General features: G+C 37.8%; 1 protein-coding gene across 1 annotated transcript in view; it reads right to left on the bottom strand.

Annotated features, from left to right (window-relative positions):
• LanA (laminin subunit alpha) overlaps positions 1 to 19,488 on the bottom strand; it is a 389,558-nt gene that overhangs the window by 22,265 nt on the left and 347,805 nt on the right. The window contains exons 52-54 of the mRNA XM_067152600.2: positions 15,403 to 15,633; positions 8,828 to 9,000; positions 1,545 to 1,790 (exon numbers count right to left, since the gene is read on the bottom strand). Coding sequence (XP_067008701.2) covers positions 1,545 to 1,790; positions 8,828 to 9,000; positions 15,403 to 15,633 — 650 coding nt within the window. The remainder of the gene's footprint in view (positions 1 to 1,544; positions 1,791 to 8,827; positions 9,001 to 15,402; positions 15,634 to 19,488) is intronic.

Here is a 19,488-nt window from a genome sequence, read left to right as displayed (position 1 = left end):
ACATGCATCAAAAGTCATGCGGAACATCTGTGTTTCGTAGTTAAGAAATGTCACCTCTGTAGCGTAGGCCTCTCTTATAAAAAGTTATGAATTTCATTATGGTCCGTGTTGACAATTGACCATGGTATTGAATAGGTGGACCCTTCCTACCCTTTGATAGAGGCCTCTGTTATCTCAATTACAGCTATTTAGGTAAATCCTGATGTGATAAATGTAGAGAACAAGCATGAAATATACTTAGAAATAAAGGTCTAGTTTTCAATAGCCGCAGTTATCCAAACAATGCTTCCAGTCACTATGTATTACATTTGGAAGTACAACTTGTAACATACGCTGGTTATCAGCTGGTGGGTTGGCACGCTTTTTACAGCACGGCTTTATTCAAAAGGGGTGGCTTCTGCTACACACACACACCAACTGGGAATCATTGGGAATAACAGAAACAATCTCCAGAAACAACTGTTCACGGAGAGGGGAGGGGAAGCAGGGGAGGAGCGATTGGAACATTGAGATTCCTTCCTACTGGATGTTATACTCTAGTATACTGTACCATGGAGAGGGGAGGGGGAAATATGGGTGGAGCGAATGGAGCACTGTGGAACCTTCCTTCATATATGGAGAGGGAAGAGAAGGTTACTAACCTTCTTTATGTTATAATGTATTTTATGTAATATGGATGAATGCAAGGTAATGATTTTAGGTAAATAAAGTATGGAATTGAAATAGAGAGTATCTATTAGATGTTATTATTATGATAAACCATATTCTAAAAGCCGTTAAGCGCTACTTTAAAGAGTAAGTGTTATCGAGATGTTACGTGAGTAGAGCAAATGGGAGGCGGGGGGAATTTTTTAAGTGTGTATGGTCATTTAAATTGGTTACATTAGCTTTTTCTGTGATGTAAATTTCAATTGCTTCCTTTATATTCAAATATATACTTTTATTTTTGATGTGTAAACTTGTTAGATCTATGTTGATGTCTGTGAAATGATGCAGACTGTCATATATTGTGCTCCCCGAGGACCACATTGGTGAACATCGTGGAACATAAAGCCTCCTTCCTGACTCCCTGTTAAGAAGTCCATGATAAGTACAAATAGTAATGGACTGAGGACAGAACCCTGGTGTTCATCAATGTTCATAGCAAAGGATTCTGTAGTTCTAGGTATACATATAACTATGGTTCTGCTGCAGGATCCAGGGTTCCAAAACTATTCTCAGAAACAGTCCACAGTGATATACAGCACAGAGAAGCATAGCCACAAGGTTAGAGTGAGTGTAATAAACCGTTTATCTTAGGTTTAAGTCATTATCTAAAGAGCAAGGGCAAGTATTTGGCATAGATGTACAGACCTAACATGTTTGGTGCAACCTGTGAACTGTTGGTGGGCGGTAACTTGTTTTCTTAAGAGTTGGTGACTTGTTTTCTTAAGAGTTTAATTGCCAAAAGTTAACCCTCATGTCAAGACAAAGGTAGCTCTGTTACTAAGAATATGTTTTGTGGTAGGTAGGATAGACAGTACACAAAACACAAATTCACTTACCTTGAGATTCTCTTTTGTTTTAAAGTCCATTGCTTTCTTAAGGCCTCCTAGCAGGAAGGGTGGATCCACATTGATAGACTTTGCATTTCCTGTGGAGTCTCCTTCACCTTCCACCTCGTCATCAACCATCAAAGTTCCCCTGGTATGGAAACGTTTGAATGCTGCTGTGTGCCACTTACCATCATTGTACTGCTTGTTACCTTGGATGAGAGCAGAGCCTGTACCGCAATTGAATCCATACATCACCTACAAACATAAAATCAAATGTTAATTCAAGGCAGAACACTGTTGATAAGGGAACATATTCTATTTATTAAAATAAAATCTGCATTGTAGAGCTTTAAAACAGAGTAAAGCAGTTTCTAGGAATTTTGGGTAGGATTTTCAATAGAACCATGACAACGGGAAGGGCATCTGTCTGTCAACCCCAACAAAGTCTGTGATCCTACAGAGATGTTAGGAGGTTGTTAAAAAATAAATGTATGGTAGGGAAATAGTGGTAGTCTTGAAGCAGTAGAAATTAGAATAGGGTACGAAATGACAAGCAGTTGGACTGAAAGAAAAGCAAATCAAGTATCAAGGGAATTAAAGGAGGACAGAAGATTGTAAAGGAAATAAAAAGCAGGAAAATTAACTTTATTGCACATAATACTAGAGACAATATCTTCATCACCAACATTTTTGTAAGCAAAGTGCAAAGTGAAACTGAGTGGAAGAAGTATCTGGAGGACATCAGACGGAGAAGAGTGGTTTATCAATAAGGCATAGTCTTTGGAACACAAATGAACAAAAGATTTTTTGGAGAAATTAACTTAGGTATGTGACAGTTAACAAGGAATTACATTGTTGTCACAAGTAGCCAAAATATTGGGGAAAATAACAGAAAGGTGGAAAGAAATTTAGAAGAGAGCAGTAATTTCTGACAGGGCAGGTCAACGACAGACCCTATGTTTACAATGAGATAACTGATGGAAAAACAGTGGGAATATGGAAAATATCTGGTGATGGTATTCCCTGGAAAGAAAAGGATATGGGAAGCAGTCAAGGGAATTAGTGAAAGTAATGTATAAAAACTGTTCCAATTGTGTCCAGACTCCAGCGGGGAGAACAGATTGGTTTAGAAATGAAACTCGACAAAGACAGAAAACTGTATTGTCTCTTCTATTTATAATGGTTATGGATGAAATTCTAAAGGAAACAAAGGCAACATAATAGAGGGGATATGGAAACACTGTTGTTTGCAGATGACATAGTGATCTGAGGAGTCAACAATATAGAAGTGCAAATCCAACTAGAGGCTTTTAAAACAGTGGTGATGACAAGAGGAGAAAGTGAAGGAATCGTTAGTATCAGGGGACAAAACCTTGAGGTTGTTGAATGCTTCAAATATTTGGGAAGTGAAATAATGCAAGATTGGATCAGATCAGCAGAAGGGTGAAAATGAAAATCCACAATCTGTTTCCAGTCATTCGACCGGGTCAGGAATGGAATGAAGCCCCCATCTAGTGGCGAGGATACGATTTCTGCCAACTGGCGAAGCCTGTCGCACTCTTGTGGGACAATGATTAATGAATGACAGATTAAATGATAATGGAGAATGTTGCTGGAATGAAATATGACAGGGAAAACCGGTGTACCTGGGAAAAACCTGTCCCACCTCCGCTTTGAGCAGAAGGGTACAAGTGGGAAATATGTTCTACCAGCAGAATATAAAGAACTTGGTGTGGAACAGAGAAGTTCCTATGGAATATAAAGGGATTTACTAAACCCCTATACTGTATTAGTATATGCAACAGAGACTTGGACATTGACAGCAAGAGATGAGAGTGAAATTCAGGCCAGTGAGATAAAAGTTCAGAGGAGTATGGTAGAGAAAACAAGGAGAGACAGAGTAACAAATGTTCAGGTCAGAAAAGAAATGGGGGTAGAAAAACTGAGTGATAGGATGGAGAAGTTGGGAATGGTGACTCCATCGTACTAATAGCCTATATATGATTCATTCAGTACATCCCTGACCTGGTCAATGACTGGAAAACAGGTTGTAGGTTTTCATTTTCTTCATTTTCAGGATGGAGAAAAATAAGGTGAGATGGTTTGGACATGTTATGAGGATGGAAGAAAGAAGGAAGAAAGGATATCAAAACAGGGGTTGGAGGTTTAGATAAGAGAGAAAAAGGGCAAGAGGGATGCCCAAGTAAGATGGATAGACTCTGTCAAGGAAAGTATAAGAAAAGAATGGAATACAATTACTGAAGAGGAGAAGTATAATCAACACCCCAACCTGGCAGGACAAGGGAAAATGAAAATGATGATGATGATGATTATTATAATTACAATTCTCAGCCCTAAAGATGGTTTTAAATGGTTTCCCATATTAACAACAGGCAAATACTGGGGCCACATCTCACTTACCACCATGATTACGGCCTTCCCAATCCTAGTTTTTCCCTATCCTATTGTATCACTAGGTTACATGAATGATGTTGATCCACAAAATATCACTGTAATATTTGTCACAAATGGAAGATAGTGATTGCTTTTACTCAAATAAAGTCTCAAATCCCAGGTTGATTAAGAAATAATGCGAAATATTTTATTTTAGAGAATACATACTTTACTGCCTTACAAGAACTATTTCTGTTACGTCGCAGTGCTTCCGTAAGTGTTTTGTTTAACCAACACTGTCGTCTGTGATGTCTTTGCTCACTGAAGTTCTATGGTGTCGTTTTATTGATTTTTCTCATTCGATGTAATTTGATGGGGCTGTCACTTCATATGCATTAACTGATCCATTAAACGATTTATTGGTCCAGGGATCATACTATTTTTCAACAAAATACCCGCACTCCCATTCGCTAGAAAGAGAGCTCGTTGGTGCCAGCCCTGGACTTCAAGAAAGAAAACAAACGGCGGCGCGAGCAGCGGAATGCAAGACATATAGCCAAAGATAACAAAAATCGCAGACATAGCACTCCCATTCATCGGTGCCAGCCCTGGACCTCAAGAAAGAAACAAAAGACGGTGCAAGCAGCGGAATGCAACACCATGGACTCCTGTTTACAGCCAGTAAATACATATACATATTTCTTGCTAGTAACAACGGTATTTCTTAATCAACCTGGGATTTGAGACTTTGTATGAGTAAATCAATGATTACCTTTCGTTTGTGACAAATATTACAGTGATATTTCGTGGATCAACATCGTTCACGTAACCGTATCACTAGAAACCTGTAGAGTTAGTTTTTATTTCAATCAATCAATCAATCAATCAATCAATCAATCAATCAATCAAATCACTACTGATCTGCATTTAGGGCAGTCGCCCAGGTGGCAGATTCCCTATCTGTTGTTTTCCTAGCCTTTTCTTAAATGATCCCAAAGAAATTGGAAAATTATTGAACATTTCCCTTGGTAAGTTATTCCAATCCCTAACTCCCCTTCCTATAAACGAATATTTGCCCCAATTTCCTTTCAGAAACAGATATAAATTAAATAATTTAAAATCAGGCAGGTCATAATTTCTGTTCATGGCATGTGCTAAACTGGGAGCAAAATTTGTAGAACTTAATGGGTGGGTAGGAGACAGGGATCTACACTCAGATGGCCTTCATTTGAACCGCAGTAGTACATATCAGTTAGGAGGTTTATTTACAATGGTCGTAAGGAGGTACATTCAGGGAAATGGAGTGGACGAGGGAGCGGTAGGGATCTGGAAGTCAAATAAGGATGATAAAAATGTTAGTATTACTGTAAACTGTAGAGTACTGTAGAGAAAGGAATAGAATTAAGTAATTTAATAGATACATACATATGTACCAGATATTGTAAAAGGAATTGAATTGAATCGTGGACGAGAACTGATATTATGGATCTAAATTTTCTCACGGAACTGGAGTGTTTATTGTAGAGCCAGGATAGGAACGGCAGGAGGGGAGGATTCGTTCTGATGAGGGAAGAATTTGTAAGCTATGAAAAAAAATTTGAGAAACATGAAATTGTAGTGTAAGGCTCGTCTCTAAAGATAACAGGCAACTTGATGTTTTTGGGGTGTACAAACCTTTGGAAGGATGGCCCCGATGTTGATGCAGAATTATTTGATAATTAGCTATATGGGAAATGACATGGAAAGGAACGTGATTGTAGCAATTGATCTCAATTTACCAAATGTCTATTGGGAAGGTAATGCAAAGGACAGGAATCATGACCAACAAATAGCAAATAAGTAAATCTGGACAGGAGAGCCAGATTAAAAATGACTAAACCAACTGGAGAGAAGAATATTCTTGACGTGGTGGCTGGTAAAATCAGATGAGCTCTACAGAGAAACTGCAGTGATAGATGGTATTAGTGATCACAAAGCTATTTTCGTTGTAGTTAAAAGTAAATATGATAGAAAGGAAAGTTGTAGAACTAGGACTATTAGGCAATAGTAAAATAGTAAATAGGAACATAAACAGTATATGGGATGGGTTTAAAGCCGTTGTTGAGGAATGTGAAAGCAGATTATGTACCTTTTAAAGGTGGTAAGAAATAGTAGGGACCTGCTATATTATAACAGAGAAGGAAAGAGACTAAGGAAGAGATGCATGTTGGAAAGGAATTAAGTTGGAAATGGTTGTGGAAGTAAGGAGAAATTAAAGGAATTTGAAACACTGTAGAGTGTAGAGATAAGGCTTTTTGCAGATGATGTCAAAATGGCCCCTGAATGAGTGTTGAAGCCCACTCTCCTGATAAAGCTGAGAAGAGATGGATGTAGAAGAACTGGGATTGATGAGGAGAGAGGCTATCTATTTGAAGATGGCAGTGTATGAAAACGTGGTGATTGTCCTCATTCTGTTTTTGTGCTTCCATGTTTTTCCTTGTCTCCTATTTCTGTTGCTCCCTCTTCCCACACTATCTGTTATTGTGTTCGTCCTGTTGTGTGTGTTCCTTTTTTATTTCCCTCTCTCTGAATCAAGTACGTACAGATTGTTCATTAAGTATTGAAATTTACATACGATAACAAAGACATTTACAATAAGATACAAAAGTTGAAAACTAGAAATGCAGCTGGATTTGATAAGATTTCTGGAGATATACTAAAGGCAATAGGTTGGGATATAGTGCCATATATGAAGAACTTATTTGATTCTGTCTGTACGAAGGAGCTATACCCAATGACTGGAGAGTTGCTATAGTACCTCCTGTGTATAAAGGAAAGGGAGATAAACATAAAACTGATTATGATAGGCCTGCCAGCATGACTTGTGTTGTATGTAAGCTTTAGGAAAGCATTCATTCCAATAATATTAGACATGCTTGAGAAATTACTAACTGGTTTGTTAGAAGACAGTTAGTTTGGGTTCATGAAAAGGTATTCCACTGAAGCTCAACTTGTAGGATTCCAGCAAGATATAGCAGATATTTTAGATCGAGGAGGTTAAATGGACTGTATAGCAATTGACCTATCTAAGGCATTTGATAGGGTGGATCTTGGGAAACTACTGGCAAAGATAAATTAAACTGGACTAGACAAAAAAAAAAGTGACTGAATAGGTGGCTATATTTACAGGAAATAGATCATGAGTAAAGAAGTGGAATCAGAGATAAGGCTTTTTGCAGATGATGTTATTCTGTATAGAGTAATAAATAAGTTACAAGGTTGTGAGCAACTGCAAAAAAAGATCTTTATAATGTTGTGGGATGAACAGCAGGCAACAGTATGATGATAAATGGGGTGGAAAGTCAGGTTGTGAGTTCCGCTAATAATGAAAGTCCTCTCAGTTTTAATATCCTCATGGCGATCACAGTAAGTACCTAGGTATTAATATAAGAAAATATCTTTGATGCAGTAATCACATAAACAGGATTGTAAATAAAGGTTTTAACCATATGTCTTTTAAGCCTAGGAGCAAAGTCTTTATGAAATGTAAAGATGCGCTGTAGACTGCCTCTTTCATAATATAGTTTTAATTAACTGGACATTTACTTTCAATGTTACAAATAATTGTATATTGTATATGGTATATTAAACCGATAATCTCACATTGTTATGAGGGTATTTAGGTGTTGTAACAATGATGTAAAGGAGAGGGCATATAAGTATCTGGTAAGACCACAATTACAGTACAGTTCCATTGTATAGAACCCTCGCCAGGATTACTTGATTCAAGAACTGGAAAAAATCCAAAGGAAAGCAGCTAGATTTGTTCTGGATGACTCCCGACAAAAGGAGTATCGTTACGAAAATTATGCAAAGTTTAGGCTGGGAAGATTTTGGAGTAGAAGACAAACTGCTTGACTAAGTGGTATATTCTCAGCTGTCTGTAGAGAGATAACATGGCACGACATTAGTAGACAAATAAATTTGATCGGTAGGCCTATTAGTAAAAGTAGGAAAGATCACAACATGAAGATACAGTTGGAATACAAGAGGATATATTGGGGAAAATATCAAGTCATAGGAAGAGGAGTTGCATTTGTTCTGTCATGGATGGACACGGCTTCTGCAAGCAAGTGTGGATTATCGAATGTGGAAGTAAAGGGTGTTTTAGGAGAACGGTTGATTGCTTCTGACAAAAATTTGTTAGATTCAAATGATGTAGATGACAACATCACTCTATGCAAAGTCCTAGGTTCAGAATTGGATATGAGTGATAGTGCACAAAATAGCAATGTGCATATCATAGCTAATAAAATTTGATGGGATAATGTGCCTAATGGTGTGGGTCAAAGAGAACAGTTCACTGGGAACTCAAGACCTCAGAAGGAAGCAATTGGGCGATGTGATTGTGTGAAGGTTTTTGAGATGTTCTTAATGGATTAGTTTCTAGAACTGATAGTGTGTGAAACAAAAATATATGCTGACCAAGGAATCCATCCCATACCAAACTCAACTATTAAGGCAAGATAGCATCATATTTTCTAAAAGAATAGAGCTTCATAACATTTATGTGAATGTATTATTGAAATTAAAATAATACTGAAGTGATGTTGCATAAAACAAAATCTTGTATGGATCGGAAGAAATTCAAGTACTGAACATAGAACTCCTTCTGCAACACAAAGACTTAGACTTAGACAAAGGCTTATAAATCCACCACACCAATGGTTTAAATAAAGGGAGGCTTAATGGCTAAACAAAAAACAAAAATAATTAGATAATGATTACAACGATGAAGATATAATTCAAGAAGAGTAATTCAGTGACTGTAATTTTCAGTATGCTCCCATACTCAACAGTCGTGCTGACTGTAAGTGGTGATTACTCTTTTAAGAGGAAGTACCAAAAGTAAAACAGACCTTTCCATCTTGCAAGTACAGAGCTATGAAGTCAATGTGCTTCTTGTCTTCCACATAAAATATGACTCCCTTCGAGGCGTAAGTTCTGAAGTCTATGGAGAAGTCATATTTATTTTTCAGCTTGAATTCACTTATAGAATTATTGTACTCAATCCAGCTGTCAGGAATAGTACCTGCAAAAGATGACAAAAATTGTAAGTTAGATTTTATAATTAATAACTTGGCAGGGCAAATGTGAATGGACCTTCTTAACACAGAATTATTTCCTGACATACATTAATAATTCATAGCTGTACTTCTCATGCTATGTACACAACAGACTAATGGCTGTTATATTGTTGAAAAAATAGACTTCTTAGATTTCAACATAACATGCTGCCAACAATCAAGAAATATGTCCCAAAATAATTAATTTCCATTTTAACATTACTCATCTTTCTGGAAGGACATTAGAATAACCTCGGTTAACTTAAGTGTACATATGTAAGTAATGGAGAGGAGCAAATAATTGATAAATTAAGTCATTATAGAAAAATAGAAACACAGAATAAACAAAAAGACAAGAACAACCTCTACATCTTCACACACTACAGTCTTCAAATAGATTGGCTCTCTCTTCATTAATCCCAGTCACTTACTAGCTGTCTTTATATCACTTCTATTTTCTCTTTTTATCCATCTTTCTTATATCAAACATTGAGGCTAATATCTATCAAAATGGCCCCTCAATGAGTATAAGCAATGAATTTCACTATTAGAGTCCATATTGATGGATATGACTTATTTCTTAATGAAGGGTTTTTGTTAACCAGCTAATCAATACAATATTTGTAACTAGGACTAGTTTCGAGTGATAAGAATGGTCATCTTCAGCTATTCTTAGTAAGATAATCTAAGATACGCAGTACTATCTATTGGTTTGATGGCAATGTTGCCAACTGGAGAAAATTGACATGTGTTTGGCAATGTTTCTGCCTTCTCAGATCACAATATTTTCAAACAGCTTTTTAATTGAACAGAATCTTCATGTACCCAAACTGTAAAATATTGTTCAAAGAAATTACTTTTAGGCTAGAACTCTGATCTTTTCTTCAAATTGCGCCATGTGGCGGAGTGTGGAATGCATCTTTTGCCGGTGGAACTTGCTTGTGTCTGGAAGCAACTCGCCATGGCTTACGGCTATGTTACAATTCAAATTATGATTATTATGACTGAACCGATTGATATCGGTTAAGTACGGCGGGTATACTTCGCCTAGCGAGGAAGACTAAATGTGTGGTATTAGTACAGTATTTTAAGTACCTTTGTGTGTAGTATAATGTAAGTTTTTTTTAAATATTCTTAGTTGTAAGTGCATTAGTAATTAGGTATGAGTAGGTTACCTGAGCATGATTGATCACCGTGTGGGTACGTCGTTGGTTTCATTATTGTGTATATTACTTCTTGGTGTGATTTTCTGTATTCAATAAGTGTTTTATGTGAAATTAGGCCACGGTTGAGTGATTTTACTTGAAGTGTACAGTGTGTAATTGCGAAGTGCATTTTCTGCTCAAGGTAACCGGCAAAATTCGTTCTTGCTTTTTCCAAATTTTGTGTTTTTCTTTGGTTTACTCTTATTTCTGATGTACCTGCATGTGTTTTCCCTGAGTTTTATTCGTGTGCTGTTTCATTGGTAAAATTCATATCCATATTACGGTGCTTATTGTCGTGCACATTATTGTCTTTTATCTGATGTTGTGATTCTCATATTATTGTTTGGTGCTTTGTTTCGTGTGTTTCGGCCTCCTGTTACTCGTGTTCTGACCTAATTACTACGCTTGCACTGAACTCCACCCCTTTTTTTAAAAACTATATTATTATTATTAGTTACATTTTTTGTAGATTTTTTATTTCGTTGATAGGTAGGGTTAGGAAATAGTATTGTACATTTCTGCATTACTGCGGGTGGTTGTATTTATTATTACCTCATGATATACGGATACCTACATTTATTTCAAGATGTAATTCATCAACAATGTAATGTTTTGGGGTTTTAATTGAGGGCTTTGGGCACCCCTAGTGTGGAGCGATCGTAGCTTTGGCCTTATCTACTCTTCATATTGTTGTTGCTTATCTTATCTTATCGTTGTGTGGCTGTTACGCGACTGAACTTTGGCATTATTGTCTCGTTGGGTTTTGTGGATGCTGGTGTGTGCCTCTGTGAATATTATGTGGGATTGTTTTGCAGTATTGAGGCGGTATCGTGTGTTGGGTTCCTTGTGATGTGTGTCCTGCCTCATTACATTATGTATTTTGGGTCGTGTTTTGTTAATTACCACATCTACTATGTGGTGTGATTTGGTTCATAAATTATTAGTGTTGATTTTATTTTAATTTCCTTGCAATATGTGTTTTCATTTTGGTCTGCGGTTGTGTTGAGTCCTTTTATCTTCATGCATTGTTTTATTTATGTTATGTGGGGTTTACGGAGAATGATCCTTCCACTAGGATGTGTCAGAAGCCCTCTGTTAAGTAATTCGTTGTTAATTTTATTAGAATTTTAAGTTTGTTTACGAACCCCTTTTTAATAACTTGTTAAGTTTAGCGGTCTGGTGCACCAGGATTTTATTTTAAAAATGAAGAAACTATTTTATTAAAAAAGCTATTAATTTTATTTATATCTAGATTATTTATTTTACCGATTTTCTGGGATCCCAATTAAATTTTCATTCCTTCTAGTTCATTTTATGTATTGGTGGTCTAAGATTCCTTTTATTTGATAATATGTAAACATGAATTTCCTTTCAAGTATATATTTTAAAATTTTATGTTGGTGTCATTTGAGCTATGTCCGTCGCAATTCCTTGTGATCCCCTCCTGTAATCTCATTTAATGGGTAAGGCTCTGCACTCTTCCTTGTTTTCTTGCTTCCTTATTTACTTTTGAAGTGTTATTTATTGTTTTTCTCCTTTATTTTTATTTTGACTTCCCTATGACGTTCTCTTCAGAACGTTATTCACACATCATTATTTAGGGGGTGTTGCAGTATGTTTCAAACTGGTTACACAAATCAAAAGTCTGAATCGCTATTTACATTACTGATTCACTGGTTCAAGTCTTGGTGCATGCGTATTATTGCAAGACAAAAAGGAGACTCAACATGACAATCAAAAGTGTTCCAAGTAGAGAGAAGTAATATGACTATCTATTAAGCATATAAATTTGACAAAAACTGATGATGTTCTTTATCTGTCCCAGAGTGCCAGTGGGCCTATCAGCTGGAATGCCATACCACTCCGAGACTCTGGCAGCAAGTGAGACACGACTGTAAGCTCCTTTTATAACACAACGCAGTGGCAGTGGACAAGGGGAGATATGTATCTCCAGGCCGTCTTTGATTTCGTAATCAAATAAAAAGAGGGGAACCATTTTTTATTTCGACTGAGAATATCAATTCTTAAAAAACAATTTTAAAAAGACATAGTAATAATGCTCTCTTACAAGTTTTACAAGGTCTAAGCTTCTTACATAGATATTTCCATATCAAACTGTTTTTTACAGGGAGTATAATTTAAGACCCAGAAACCCCGGGTTTGATTTCCGGCCAGGCCAGGGATTTTTACCTGGACCTGAGGGCTGGATTGAGGTCCGCACAGCCTACGTTATTACAATTAAGGAGCTAGCTGACGATAAGATGGGGGCCCCAGTCTAGAAAGCCAAGAATAACGACCATGAGGATTCGTCATGCTGACCACACAACACCTCTCATAATCTGCAGGCCTTCGAGCTGAGCAGCGGTCGCTTGGTAGGCCAAGGCCCTTCAAGGCTGTTGCGCCATGGGGTTTGGTTTTAGTACAATTTAAGACTTTATAGTGGAGTACCAAGGCATAGAAGCACAGAGAAGTGGTGACAGTGAGCACGGTGCCCGCAATGATGAGCAGATGTAGTTATCTCAAAGAAGAGGTATGATTACGCCTATAGAAACCAAATAAAACTGAATTCAGCAGCTATATACATGTTCAGGATAAATAAACTAGTAAATGAAACTATAATATAATTTTGTGTGGCTATTTCTAGCCGAGTGCAGCCCTTGTAAGGCAGACCCTCCGATGAGGGTGGGCGTCATCTGCCATGTGTAGGTAACTGCGTGTTATTGTGGTGGAAGATAGTGTTATGTGTGGTGTGTGAGTTGCAGGGATGTTGGAGACAGCACAAACACCCAGCCCCCGGGCCATTGGAATTAACCAATGAAGGTTAAAATCCCCGACCCGGCCGGGAATCAAACGCGGGACCCTCTGAACCGAAGGCCAGTACACTGACCATTCAGCCAACGAGTCAGACATAAATGAAGCTGAACTTGCCAGTATTTACAGAAGATGTTGAAAGTTATCTCCTTCCGCTGCGATGCAAAGAGATTTTGTAACACAATAATTCCATGAACAGTGTTCCTAATTTCAAAGTTTAATTCTTCTGCAATTCCAGAATTATTCCTGTAAATTTTACCTTTGAGAGTTTTGCATGGATAAAATTTGCAGGTCCTTAAATTAGGTGAACGAGGAGACCATAGGCCTTTACTGATAATCTGATCATTATCGAACATTTCCTGCAACCGTCACATAGAGCTATGCACCGTATGGGCCATTGCACCATCCTGTTGGAAATAGCTGTACCTTTTTTCTTCTTCAGTCAGGTCAGCAAAAGTGGCTTGAGAATACTAATACCAATATAGTTGGTCCGTTATTGGGCAATATAAATTTTCCAGCTAACTCATTCCTGGTTTTTTGCTGGGCTGAGTGGTTCAGACGGTTGAGGCGCTGGCCTTCTGACCCCAACTTCGTAGGTTCGATCCTGGCTCAGTCCAGTGGTATTTGAAAATGCTCAAATACGTTAGCCTTGTGTCAGTAGATTTACTGACACATAAAAGAACTCCTGCAGGACAAAGTTCTGGCACCTCGGCATCTCCGAAAACCGTAAAAATGAAGTTAATGGGACATGAAGCAAATAACATTATTACATTCCTGGTTGCCAGCGTTTTGCCCCAGTGTGCTAAGTTGGGATCATCAGTTGGAAAATAGCACACCTACCAAGATGCATGGCTAGTGCATACCATGGAGGCCACTGCATAGGCCACTTGGAGCCACCGGCAGTGCCAATACACTACGAGAGACTTTCTCATTTTCATTTGAAAATGACGTTGAGATGTAATATATCCCATTTGAAAATGAGAAAGTCTCTCATAGTGCATTGGCACTGAAACCCATAATTCGTCAGGCATTAATAATGCACTCTACACCTATCTTCACATCGTGCAGAGGTCTCAGCTGTTAAATGTGCGGGTTCTCTGTATCCCAGATCGTATTGTTCTGAGAATTGACATATCCACTCAAATGAAACCATCCTTAGTCACTCATTTTTTTTTAAATGTTCAGCCTGCAGATTACAAGATGACACTTAGTCAGTTTGACGAATCCTCTCAGTCGTTATTCTTGGTTTTCTAGACCAGTGTTGCCATCTCACCTTCAGATAGTTCTTCAATTGTAATCACGTAGGCTAAGTGGACCTTAAATCAACCCTCAGGACGGGGCAAAATAATCCCTGATGTAACCGGGGCCGTCGGGTGAAAGGCAGGCATGTTACATCTAGACCATGGGGCCAGACACTATTCATTAGCCAACTGCAAAATCTTATTCTTGCAATGAAATCTGTAGGCTGTATGTTATGGATTGAATGACTCCGGTAAGATTGTAAATTTAATTATTTTCTTGCATTACATACTGACAAATGTAAAATACCAGTTTCCTGATCTACTCCCCGAAGCGACTTATGTGGACTAACTTGCAGTCTTGCCTGTATGTCTTCTAACCTCTCCTGTGTGAGAGCTGTTCTCCTTTGCTGTTTTTTCTTATTAGTTACAGAAACAATACTACGTCACTTGTGAATGAGTCGTGCATAAAATATTTTTATAGTACTGTAAAACCAGAAAACTGTGAACAGAATTTTTGAAGGCACCAATTAACTAGTTTCTTCTTCTTGTGCAAATAATATTTGGCCAGAAATATTCTCTGTGCTGTGTTGTACTTAACCATTGTGATGATAACCTAACAACACACCTTAAAACTCCAATAGGTACTAGTGAACTACTACGTCAGCTATCAAGACTTCTTATCACGTCAATCTTGATACAAGCCATATGGAGCATGCCAAGCTTCACAAAAGCCAAATGACTCTCGCTTGGGGATTCCCATGGCCTGTGAGCAGAAATGTGAAGGCTTAAACTTCACTCCCTGTAGATGAAAATAGATTCTATGGGCTATGTATTCTGTAGTGTTAATTATTATATATGTGTAAGATCCCATAAAAACAGCTTCTCTTGTTTTCAAACTTATGCTTCAAGTCACCTGTTTGTTGCCTACAATTAAGGTCACCTTTAATTTATTCCACATACATAATATATGCCAGGTTTAGATTTTAAAGAAATATGTCGACATTCCCTCTACCCTGGAAGTCTAGTTCCATTCTCAAGATAGGACATAATTGTCCAATATAATAATGTTCATGAATCTTTCTTTTTCTTTGAAAAGGACAGGTTTGCTCACCAAAACGAACTCCACTCTCAGGGCTGATATCAGGATCCATAGCGGGGACCAGTGGCAACTGACATACATCTGTTGATTTCTCAGTTGTTGAGCTGGTAGTTGTACTGGGTGTCGTAGTAGTAGTGGTGGTGGTGGTGGTAGTTGTTGGTGCAGTTGTGGTGGTAGTGGTTGTTGTTGTCGTCGTCGTGGTGGCAGCTTCTGTGGGTGGTTCAGTCTCTGGTTCAGGGCGTACTGAAACCCAAACAATATGAAGAGTAAATAGTGATTCTACAGGAAGAATAAGATTAAGAACTCTTCCTTACTATAACATATTCCACTTTGCTAGAGGTACAGATACAAATCACAGTGAGTTTAAGGAAAAATTTCTATTAATAATTTATATTACCAATGGAATCTGTGTTACATAACAATACAACATCAACCAGGTCCATTACCTTCTTTCTTTAAGGACCAAAATTCTTTAAGATATCTATCCATTATTCCTTTACTATAGATGTGATTCGCTACAGTACCATGCAAATTATTGGGAACAATGTATCTTTTAAATAATTTTCCCAATGGTTGGCAACAGTGTGCTACACATCGCTTATTCTTAGGACCCACTCTCTCTTTGCATTCATTGGTTTTTAATCTGTGAAACCATTGTTTTAGGTTAAAAATGTATTTATTTCTCCCTCATGGTTGGCACCCATCTGGGTAAAGCTGGACAGCCGTTTTAAAATGGTAACATTTTAAGGAATGTTGAGGTTTCCTTATGCGATTAGTAATACCTATGTTTTCAATGGATACAACTCCCAGGAAGTGTGGTAAGATTGTAGCATTATTTCAGAACACTTCCATGACTCAGAGAGTTAGCTACCAAATCTGGCATCAAAACATGCATTATAAATAAAATTATTCAGCAGAACAAACAGATTAACTCAATTTCACAGAAGAAAACAAGAAACTGTGGCAGGAACAAGAAAAAGGTGCCAACTGATGGACATTCTCTTCTCAGAAGAAGCAAATCAAACCCCAGGCTCACTGCTGTGAATTCGGCTTGCGAATTGGGAGAAAGGAGAGTGAATCTGCACATTTCCAATGTTCATTGTAGTCCTCTATCAGCTTGAAGAAATGCCCATAAACCTCAAAAGAAACACCTTTTAGCAGGAGAAATGTGCAGAAAACTTCTCTTGTAGACATGTAGTAATCAGAATTGGACAATGGAACACTGGAAGAAAGTTCTTTTCTCTGATAAAAGTCACTTTGAAGTGCAGGGACAGTGTGTTCAATATGTGTACTGAGTGAAGAATGAGCAAACAACTTCAGCACATTTGCAACAGACTGTAAAACATTCCATGAAGAAGATATTTTTAGAGTGTATTGCACAGGAAGGTCTGGGGTCTTTAGTACCAGTTGACAGGATGATAAAATCTGACCAGTACATCCAAATACTGGAAAAGAGAGTTGTTGTTGAGCTGCAGAGGTGCTTTCCAGATGGTAACAGAACTTCTTGCCATAATTTTAAAAAGGTGAAGAAATTCGTCAGTGAGAACAATATTAGTGTCTTCAAGTGGCCAGCGAACTCCTCTGATATTAATCCAACAGAAAAGTTATGCCCTATTTGCAAAAGGAGACTCACAAAATATCAACATCTCTCCCTCTCGATCAAATCAAATATCAAATCATACAATATATCTTTTCCCCCCAACATTTTTCTATAAAATGGTGTCCGCTATATGGCTACATTTTTGCCAATTGGCCCTGTCTAGGAAGTCTCAATGAAGGTCCACAGCACGCATGTCTTCCATAATGTTGTCAATCCACCGTTTCAGTGGTCTCCCTCATGGTTGGCACCCATCTGGGTAAAGCTGGACAGCCGTTTTAATTACTGAATTGTCGTTGCTTCGCATGACATGGCCATACCACAGGAGTCGAGTCTCTATCACTCTCTCCTCATCTCCATAGCATGGAGGATCTATCTATGTTTCCTTGTCACAGAACGACATTCTACACCATAGAGAGCAACTGGTCTTATCACTGTCCTGTAAATATTGGCCTTCAAGTATTTAGGCTTTTTTTTTTTTTTTTTTTTAAATCACAGAGGACGCCAGTTACCTGTCTCCACTTGGAACTTGCTGCGCTGACCCTCATCAGTGTGTGCTGTGACCAAAGATCCAAGATATTTAAAATAGTTGCCTATTTTTAAGGTCTAGCCATTGAATGTAATGGTTATATTGATTTAGGGACCACATTCTAAATATTCTGACTTTTGGATGTTGAGTCAGACCCCATTTTTATTTGTTTCCTGTTTTCCATCTAGTGCTGAAGTGCATCTGCATATAGGAGTGTCCAGAGATGGCGACACTGAATGTCATCTGTTGCCATATCCATACAAAGATTGAAAAGTAGGAGTGAGTGAGATGAACCTTGATGAACACCGACAGTGATGTTAAAAGGCAGTGAAAGTCCAGCCGGGCAATGAATCATGTTTGTGACATTACAGTAGAGAGGTTGGATCCATCCAAAATATACCTTTGGAATTCCAGGGCTGCGAAGTGCTCACAAAAATTGGCTGTTCCACAAAAATATACATGATGAGACTAATTATAGTGTGGTTTCATGGTGATGAACTTAAAGATTTGTGCTCAAATCTTGTGGAATCTATGACAAATCATGTGAAGCAACTTATAAAATAGAAAAGAGGACATACTAGCTATTAGCAAAGATTAAAGGCATGTATTAGATGAATAAGGGCAATCAGGCTGATCATCTAGATGTTAGGCCCCTTTAAACAACAAGCATTATCAAACAAGTGCAAAATAATATAAAAGTGTGTACTTCGTATGTTATTGTAGTGTTCCGATTAATTCACGTGGGATTGTAAGTGATTTGTTCCCAAGTACATGAGCCTGGAAGCTTCTCACTTATTCATGTCTATTTTAATTTTAATATCTACCTTTATACATCACTAGCTATTACCCATGGTTTTGAACATCTGTAATTGGCTTTTGTGCCCATTCATGGGGGGGGGGGGGTCTCTCTCTCTCTCTCTCTCTCTCTCTGATTGTAATTACAAATTGTAGCTTGTATTATGGATCATTATTGAATTGTCTCTGCTCGTGTGATTCTCGCAAGAACTTGAAGGTTCATTTACTTTGTTATTTGATGAACCATTAAAACAGTAACCATTTTAAGTGCTTACTGTAAGAAAAAAAAAGATTTCATTAAGAGCTACAAATTTTACGCATGTACTGTTCATGTATCTATAATAGGGATAGGAAAGGCCTAGGAGTTGGAAGGAAGCAGCCATGGCCTTAATTAAGGTACAGCCCCAGCATTTGCCTGGTGTGAAAATGGGAAACTACGGAAAACCATCTTCAGGGCTGCCAATAGTGGGATCGAATCTATTGTCTCCCGGATGCAAGCTCACAGCCGCGCGCCTCTACGCGCACGGCCAACTCGCCCGGTGCTCCACTTTTATTTAAATTGCTTGCCTCCCACATAAGCTAGCATAACCATATATAGCCAATAATAATCTGTAAGAAATAAGCATCCTAATGGTGAAGGAATTACTGAAATTGGTTGAGTGGTTCCCGAGATTGCCCTGCATATAAAAACAATCTCATAATCTTTCTCTCTTAATAATAGTAGTGAATCAGTGGTAGAGTGTTGGCCACTGAATCCCAAGATCACCGACAGAAGTAGCCGGATTTTTGAAGGGCGGAAAAAAATCGATTTGACACTCCGTACCGTAAGATGACTGTTTCAGTTCTACTACAGCAGAAGCGGTAGCTTCACCACTTCTGGATGAGGTACTTTCTTACCTCTCCAGTAATTCCGAAGACATCAAACTTATTTCAATGATATTCTTAAAATTAAACACAGGTATTCTTTCAAGTGCCACTGTAGGGCGTGTTCTTAGCAAATACAAATATGTTCAGACATTGGGGAGTAAACGATTAGTGATGATAATTTTAATAACCAATTAATTTGCAAAGTAAATGGCAAATTATTTGAAACTGTAAAAGTCATTAACTAAAATAAAAATGATGGGAAAAGATAATTTCAAAAGTTGCAAGGTGTCATGTTTAATCTCACCTAATG

This window comes from Anabrus simplex, chromosome 8, assembly GCF_040414725.1.
Source record: "Anabrus simplex isolate iqAnaSimp1 chromosome 8, ASM4041472v1, whole genome shotgun sequence".
In the NCBI taxonomy this organism is placed as follows: Eukaryota; Metazoa; Arthropoda; class Insecta; order Orthoptera; family Tettigoniidae; genus Anabrus; species Anabrus simplex.
Note: the sequence above shows the minus strand (reverse complement) of the source record. Positions and strands in the feature narration are given on the sequence as shown.